We start from the raw sequence: 8995 nt of genomic DNA, 5'->3' as shown, positions 1-8995 counted from the left end.
GAGAGAGAGAGAGAGAGAGAGAGAGAGAGAGAGAGAGAGAGAGAGAGAGAGAGAGAGAGACACTCTGTATTTGGTTGCATGGGTAGGATGCTGTGGGCCTAGAGGGTAAGCTTGGGTGTTCCCATGGAACCACTCACTTTGCTATGTTCTGTGACAGGGTGTCTCACTGGCCCAGAGATTGGTGATTTGGCCAGACTGGCTGACTAGTGTGCGCCAGGGTCCTCTTGTCTCCATCTTCACATCCTGGGGTTGCAAACGTGTGCCTTTATGCCGCCCCGCCCCCTTTAAGATAAATGTAGTTTCTGGGGATCATTCTATTGCTCTTGTTTTGTAACCCAATCCAATTTGTGATCTCAAAGCACCTGAAAGTAGATCTGAGATTCGATAGGCACTGTTTGGGCTAGGGTTCTTCAAACAGTTACTGTGGATCAGAATGAGGCAAAGTGGGCAGGAAGATGGTTTTGCAGGCAAAGACACTTGAAATACAAGGTGGATCCCTGGGACCCATAGGAGATTCCTGGAAATTGTCCTTTGACGTCCACATGTGTGATGTGACATGCGCCCACCTCCCCATAAGTTAGTACATGTAAAAAGGAAAATTTAATAATGAAAAGCACACTCCCTGGGAAGATTTATGGAATCTGTAAATGTCCTTAGTTGTAGCAATCCTTTTTTGGAAAAGTATTTTTCTTTTTGGGAAAACTGTTTTGTTCAGATAGATAAATCCTTGGCCCCCTTTGAGAGTTCCTGTTCCAAGGAAAAATAAACAGCGTGTCCCAGCTCAGTGGTTCCTCCACTGCTGTCTGCGACATCGAAGCTGAAAAGTAGAGTTTTCCCTTTAGTGCAGTAAAATTGGAAGTGTCTGGAAGGTCGTGGGAGAAAACAGTGAGACGTCTCTTTTGCTCTGAGAGTGCATTCCTTCAGAGGCCACGGCCCTTCGGAATCCAGGGTGAAGCAGTGAGTGCTGTGGGGCGTGGATCCCATTCCTTCTGTTTCTTCTGTATCCAGCCTGGCTTTGCTAGTGGCTCCTCATTAGAAAGACATGATTTGGTGTTTACCCCAGCCTGTCACCGGTTTACCTGTTACTAATTAACGACCTAATGTTGCCGTAGAATGTCCTTTCTGTCCCTGCCCTAGTGTGGGGGTCTTTGGTAGAAGTCCTTCTGTCTTTGTGCTTACAGCCTCAGAACTCAGCCTTTGATCTCCAGGGTGGGAGGAACTGAGAGCTGATGCTGTGGTAGAATGGCATCCAGCCGGGGCCTCTTGTCATGGCCAGCTGGGGTCTTAGCTCATCTTGAGCTGGGTAGGTTACTTAATAGAAGTCACAGCAGTAGGGATTTGATTGGGCCAAGCAGGTGCTCTGCCATGGAGACATGTCCACAGCCATCTTTCAATTTTGATTCTGAGACTATTCAAGTTTCTTATAGCCACGTATCTAATGAGAAGAGATGTCAGACCAGAGTCACAATGGAAACACCTACCATGAGGGTCTTGGGGGGCAGTTCTCCTACTGTGAGGGTCTTGGGGGGACAAGTCTCCTACTGTGAGGGTCTTGGGGGTCAATTCTCCTACTGTGAGGATCTTGGGGTGGGCAAGTCTCCTACCGTGAGGGTTTTTTGGGGGCAGTCCTCCTACCGTGAGGGTCTTGGGGGGGTCAATTCTCCTACTGTGAAGGTCTTGGGGGGCAGTTCTCCTGCTGCGAGGGTCTTGGGGGGCAGTTCTCCTGCCGCGAGGGTCTTGGGGATCACATTCTGCCTGTCAGACTTGGTGGCTGGTGCCTTTTCTGACCCAACTATCTTAATTTATGGAGATTGTCTATGGATTGGATCACCTTGCTAAAGCCTTTGGTGTCTGTTTTCTGAGATACAACATGGTCTGTTCTGGATCTTTCTAGGATGACCAGTTCTTTGTCTCTGTTCTCTTCTTCAGTGTGTGGTGGTCTCTGGGTTTTCATTATTGCAGGTCACATGGTGCTAAATGTAGAACATTCAGATTTAAAATTCAAAATGCCTAAGGTGGCTGCATTTGGAAGATGAAGCCATTCTCCCTGTGTGGATGGTTCTTCCCCTGTGTGTGTTGCCATGGCTCTTTTGCAACTAAGTATCACATTTTCCAAGTGGGCGAGTGGCATACAGGAGACCTTGTGTTTGAGGGGACAGTTGCGTGTTTTGTATTCTTCATTTTGTACTATGGCAGGTGAGGCAGAGCAACCTTGACAGCCTCACCTGCAGAGGGAGGAGAGGGAACTACATTTGATTTTGGATACGGTCCTTTAAAATCATTCACCATTTCCCCCTTATTGTAAGCTTGGGTTTACTTTTTTCAGGGAGAGGGCTTTGTAAAAGTTGGATGACATTCTTGTGTAGCTTGGAGGGCCTTCTGTCATTGTGGGTATTTCTGAGTCTTGGCACTGGAGTCTGAGAGGGCCTCCTACTGAGAGTTCAGTAGCATGCTCTTACTGAGTATGGCTCTCTTTAGGTAAATAATCCTTTTGTTTGCATTTCCAGCATTTTGTGGCTTTGAATGAAAAGCCCCAAGTGAGTCACTGTAAGCCATGAATGAGACTGGCCAGATGTGTGTGTGTGTGTGTGTGTGTGTGTGTGTGTGTGTGTGTCCCTCCTCTTGGCCTCCCCCTGCCCACCGTGTGCTTCCTGCCAGCAGGTTACTACACTTGTTCTGACTGTGGAAGTTGCTGACAAGGAACTGTCAGTGGTGTAGTACAGACTCCTCGTATTTGGAAGATCACCCCCCACAGTTCTCAGTCCTTCTCAATACAGTCTGAGGACCAATGAAGGAATGTAATTGACTTTTAAATCTCTGAGGAGGAGGTGAAGACTGCTGCCCACAGCAGTGTTCTGTTGGTGGGTGTGACAGAGCCCTTTGTTGTTTAAGGATGGCCTCTTCGATGTTCTGTGGAGAGCTGTGGGGTCAGTTCCCTGCTCCTCGCCAGCTGCCCCAGCTCCCTTCCCTGAAAACATTTACAGATGTGTAGCTCCATAGTACATTATGCAGCAGCGACTTAGTTGTTGCATTGGCAGAATGAGGTAAAACAGCCAAGTATGTTGTTGTTCATTTTGCTTCTGGGTGGAGTGCAAGATGAAAATGAGATGCTGTTTTCTCCTAACACTGTGTTCTTGTTCTTCTTCTCTAGGCATTAAGTGTGACTGAAACCCTGATTAAACCCTTGGAGAAATTCAGAAAAGAGCAGCTTGGAGCTGTAAAGGTTTGTGTCTAATTTTAGCACACTCATAAACAGAAGAACATGCCCATGTCTCTGCTGTTGCTGTACACTTTAGTCACCTTTGGCAGAGCCGAGCAGGGAGGCGCTGGGGTAGACCATTTGTTGGTTGATGTTTGAGATAGATGCACTTTTCCCACTCAGGGAGGGAAATTGAAAATCAAACACCTGGATGGGCAGTAAACATCTTGAGACACCCGGCCGTGGAGCCTGCGCTGTTTTCCTCTCTAGATAGAAGTCTTTCCCCACCACAGACTTGCAGCCGTGTGCGTAATTCTCTGCATTATGGGCAACTGTGACACCATGCTAGCCTTAATGTTATGGACACTGCTCCCACATGGAGCCCTGGAACCTGGGACGAGACTATTGCTACTGGGACATATTTTCCTGACTCTAGCAAAGATTTATTAAGCTTCTATTATGTGCTTAAGAGTGAACTATAGCCTCACACTCAAGGATCTGAGGAAGTACAGCAAACAGGTATGCCACAGGGGAGCCTGAATATATTCAGCAACTTCAAAGGTTTGTGATCTTAGCCTTAAAGTTAACCTAGAGAAATAATCTCCATCAGCCCCCACTTCCTGCTCTTTCTGTCTCTCCCCTCCCCTCCTCTTCCCCCTCCTCGCCTCTTGTATGTGAGGGGCTCAAAGCACAAGCTGCCATTTGTGTGTTATCGACCACTGAGCAAAGAGACGAACAAAATAACTTTTAAGTAGGGAAGAGAACACCCGTGTTTGTTACTTTTTCCACCCAGCACTTGGGGTGTGAACTTTTTCCCTTTTCCGTTTATATTCACAGATAGAAAAACCCTGGCCTTTCCCCAGACAGCCAGTGAGCTGCAGGTTCTGTGTGCTTGCTTTCTTCTGCTGACCATCAGCAGAGTCTTCTCTCATTGCCTTCCCACAGGCCCCAGGCTTCCTTTGTGTTCCATGTTGCTATCAAAGCAATAGATAGCCGCCTACCGGGAGAGATTGCTGCACCGGTGTAGTGTGTGACACAAGCCGTGCGGTGACCAAGTGCTATCTCTAAGTCCTGTTTCTGGCAGCAGGCTTTTTTTTTTTTTTTTTTTTTTTTTTTGGTTTGTTTGAGACAGGGTTTCTCTGTATAGTTCTGGCTGTCCTGTGACTCACTTTGTAGACCAGGCTGGCCTCGAACTCAGAAATCCACCTGCCACTGCCTCCCGAGTGCTGGGATCAAAGGCATGCGCCACCATGCCCAGCAGGTTTTTGAAGGGTTTAGCTACATTCTTGGTCAGTACCATATGGGGAGTTGCTGTCTGGTCTGTTGGTGACCCCTGGAAAAACCAGGTGGGACCCTGGAGAACTCCCCACCCTTAAATAAACAGAAGTCTCTTCTAACAGAGTCATGCATAAACAGTCACGCCTTACATTACATTATCTTTAAAGATTCATTTCATGACCCTCTAGAAGCTTCCACCTTGCCTTACCATAGATATCTAGAAAGGAGCTTATTTGGTTAATAATAGTTCTGTAAGAACCAGAGAGGAACTTGCAGTTTAGGGGCGGGGGTGTGTGCACGTGCGTCCCTGCTTCCTAGATACTCAGTTCGGTTTTGACAACCACATGCTTGTGTTCCTTTGGTTAGTGTATTTGCATGCTATGCTTTAAGAAGCCTCTTAGTTTGAAGAGCTTCTTGAGAAAGCAGGAACAGAAGTGTTCTCCCGTGGCAGTAACAACAGACCATTTAAAAGGTTCGGGCATCTGAGTCTCCAGGTGTCTCTGTCAGCATCCTGGCTTCTCGCTGTCTCTCTCCTCTTCCCGTGTGCTGACCTCATCCGCTGTGCCTCTCTGGGCTTTTTGGTTTCATCTGTGTCTGCATTCTCTTGTTTCCAGAAGCCTAATTACATGTTTAACTATGATTTAAATGTAATCTAAGGCGCTAGGCGGTTTCTGTAAATTGGATTTAAAAAACCTTCCGAAGAACTCTGGACGTTTGTGCTGTTTTGATGTACCTGCCTTGACTCACGTCTGCCGGGTTCGGGCTTGTTTCTGTTTTGAAGGTTCTTCTGTGTTTTCTTGTAGGCTTGATGGGATCAAACCCTGTGTGCGAGCCCACTGGCCTTGGCAAGTTGGCAAGGCACTGGCTGCTCTGGGCTTGTAATGGTGTTGGTGGAAGTTTACTTGGAGGCCGGCTTCATCCCTTACCTCCTTTTCACGCTCTTTCCTTTTTCTGGACAGTGTTGGCATTTATTTTGCAGTGCCCCCAGGACCTTGAAAGCCGTTGTTCATTAGAGGCAAGCACATGAGTAAATAAACTGTGCAAGTACAAGAATGTAAGACTTCTTTCTTAGACAGTGGACCAGTCGGGGAGCAGTGAGACGTGGGTCTGTGAGTAGCAGCAATGTGTAGGAGTCAAGCGGACACCCTAGACTGCACTGACTCATTCCACCGACCTTGGAGAGCAATCGGAGTGGGATGTCACCCAGTAGACGCAAACATTTAAACACAAGGCTTGAAATAAATACCATTTCATAGATTATCACTTCTCACTTCAGCCTGGGACCAAACTTGCAGTCCCATTTTAAAAACATTTCTTTCCAGGAATACATCTCACAGATAGACTTAATGTAAGCTAACTCGCCAGGATTCTGTAAAAAACTGCAGAGGGTGGCTGAAACCAAACCTCTCCGGGCGGTTTATCGTATCAAGTGCTTTGGTAAAGCAGGAGCGTTGCCGTAGGTTAACCCTGTTACCTTCAGTTTAGTTATGAAGCACCTATCTGTGCCTCAGAAGGCGCAGTGTGCGGCCCTGGGGCACACAGGGATTTAAAGCACTGGCTGGCCTTCAGCTCTGTGGGAGAACAGTAAGCAGACCCTGCAGAAAATGGTGTGGGGAGCTGGGCAGAGATCTGGAATGCACCCCATCCAGCTTTGGAACACACTCAACCTGGGCAGGGACCTGCTTCATGCCCTGTCAGAATCCTTTCAGTGCCTGGGTGAACTGCGTTTTGAGGCCACTCTAGGCCTTTCTCCCTCAGTTGCAAGAATTACAGGGATCTTGAAATACCTTCCACTGACCAGGTCTCGGGCCTGAAGTGTGTGGGTGCTATCATTTCACATCCTACCTGTGGCACTGGCTAGCTGGCTCCACAGCAAGTATTGGCACGGTGACAGTGGCTCTGGTCAGTGTTGGCACACTTGTGCTGTGTGCGCATGCTCACTGGTTCCTTGGCTAGTGCTGGATGTGGAGCCGAGCATTGGATTGTGTGGGGAGGAAGAGCTGAGTGTTCCTCTCTTTAGAGAGGCAAGGGCACTAGGAGAGGGATTGTAGCTGGTGCGGGATGGCTCATTGGGAGGCTCCGCGTGGGCTGAGCGGGGTGCTCCGCGTGGGCTGAGCAGGGGACGCTCCTCCTGGGCAGGGCGGGGATGCTCCGCGTGGGCTGAGGGGGATGCAATGCGTGGGCTGAGGGGGGACGCTCCTCCTAGGCAAAGTGTGGATGCTCCACGTGGGCTGAGCAGGGTGGACTCCCTTAGGTCTGGGTCCACTGGCAGTAGGATGTTAGTGGACCCTGGAGGACAAGAGGGGATACAGGACTCTGCTTCCTGGGGTGTTTGAAGAGTGACCTTGGTGATAGCTGCTTGCACTGGGTCCTGTTCCCTGTGAGGAGTGCGTCTTCACCTTCTCACTCAAATGCAGAGAGGAGAGTTGGAATTGCCTACGTAAATGGTTAAATTCTCCAGACTCCTCAAACATTGGGTGTTAGTGTTTACATCTGAAAGGTACACCTTTCTGTTTCTCAAGAAAAGTTGTAAAGTGTAGATAACTATACAAAGATAGTCATGTTCAAGAAAATCTAATAAACCCTCTCTTCCAAAACAAAACCTAAATTCTGGCACAATATACAGTTATGTTCATATTTCTTTGATTTCTTTCTTTTTTTATGAAAACGTAAAAGTCAGTAAGAAGTATAAAGATGGGGGCTGGAGAGATGGCTCAGCGGTTAAGCGCACTGACTGCTCTTCCAAAGGCCCAGAGTTCAAATCCCAGCAATCACATGGTGGCTCATAACCATCCTTAATGAGATCTGATGCCCCCCTATGGAGTGTCTGAAGTCAGCTACAATGTACTTAAGAAATAATAAATAAATCTTTAAAACAACAACAGCAAAAAACCCCTAGAAGTGTAAAGATGGCCATGAACTGAGTGATTGATCTTTCCTGAGGTTGGTGGCAGCGCCGTCCTGATTTGCTGTTTACCCTGCTCGCTGGGTTGTTGTACTTGGTTTTGCCCTCTAGAAGATCTTTGGGCTTTGCTTAGATTGCTGTTGTTTTATTGTGAGGTCTGATGGCGATCTCTGCGGTACAGCTTCATTTTTTACGTGTGACTCAGCCCATCTGGAATTAATTTTGACACGGGTGGGGTTCTGTTTCTGTTTCCCAGTTAAACAGTTAACACCAGTCCCACTGGTTAAGTGACGCATTTAAAAATGGGGTACTCTCTGTCAGGCGTCCTTGTGTATATTCTACTGTTAATGACCTTTAAGGGGTCTGTTGATTTGAGTTGTGGGTCTTAGGTTCATGAATTTCTCTTCCATTTATATATTTATATTGCTCTTATTTTATCCCAACGATGCTATTTTAAGTCATATATCACTTTTTTCATGTGTGCAATTTTATAACATTATAAGATAACTTCTCGTGAATAATATTTAATCTTCACTTAGTTTAGTAGTTTTATAAAAACATGTTGATATATTTTCAGCTGTTTGATGAAAATGAGAAGAGATGACACATGGGATAGGATCATTTCCCACGTGGAGACCAGCCGAGGTCTGTCACAGTAGCTTCTGGGAGGGATCTCCGGCTTGCCAATGCTTATCTTTCTTTAACCTGCTCTTTTACAGCGAGCCACACTTCACTGAGAGCCAAGGTTCTCTTGAGTTTATATGTCTGTTTCATAAGAAACATTTGCTCCATGTCATTGGTTTGAACTCTTAAGACTTTGCTGCCAGTGTTTACTATACCCTTTTCCTATGTACAGTGTAGGGAAGGGCAGGCTCCATTCTTTATTGGTTGCTTAAAAAGATCTATATAACTTTAGCACAAGAAATGTGAGCACAAAGAATATGCTCCAACCACACACACAGAATAAACACGCAGGAATAATTGTGTGAGCCAAGATTCCATCAGCAGACACAGCAGCACCCGTGCAGTACCAGTTCATGCCAGCTTGTACCAGGTGGGAGCATTCCTGTGGCAGTACGCAGGCTCCCGGTGTAGTGTTCTTCAGGTGGGCAGCACACGAGTGGGCACACGTATCCAAGTCATAATGCAGTCTCCACGCTGTCCGCTTTTAAATGGGTGCTGCAGTGGAAGCAGCAGTGTCGGGTGGACTGGACTTTGTGCTATGAAAACAGTCAGCAAGAAGCATAAAGGAAGCAGAGGTATCGTGGCTAACTCTACCTGTAATAGATGTGCACAAACAGAGATGCTGTGAACTCTACCTGTAATAGATGTGCACAAACAGAGATGCTGTGAATTCTACCTGTAATAGATGTACACGCAGAGATGCTGTGAACTCTACCTATAATAGATGTGCACGAACAGAGATGCTGTGAACTCTACTTATAATAGATGTACATGCAGAGATGCTATGAACTCTACTTGTAATAGATGTGCACGAACAGAGATGATGTGAACTCTACTTATAATAGATGTACACGCAGAGATGCTGTGAACTCTACCTGTAATAGATGTACACACAGATGCTGTGAACTCTACTTGTAATAGATGTACAC

At 46.8% G+C, this 8995-nt stretch overlaps 1 protein-coding gene across 1 annotated transcript in view; it reads left to right on the top strand.

The window, feature by feature from the left end:
- The window catches only part of Arhgap10 (Rho GTPase activating protein 10), a 259759-nt gene that overhangs the window by 82203 nt on the left and 168561 nt on the right, over positions 1–8995 (top strand). The window contains exon 4 of the mRNA XM_021220813.2: positions 3152–3223. Coding sequence (XP_021076472.1) covers positions 3152–3223 — 72 coding nt within the window. The remainder of the gene's footprint in view (positions 1–3151; positions 3224–8995) is intronic.

The sequence above is a fragment of the Mus pahari genome, chromosome 20 (assembly GCF_900095145.1).
Source record: "Mus pahari chromosome 20, PAHARI_EIJ_v1.1, whole genome shotgun sequence".
Classification (NCBI taxonomy): domain Eukaryota; kingdom Metazoa; phylum Chordata; class Mammalia; order Rodentia; family Muridae; genus Mus; species Mus pahari.
This window is presented reverse-complemented; position numbering and strand designations above follow the sequence as displayed.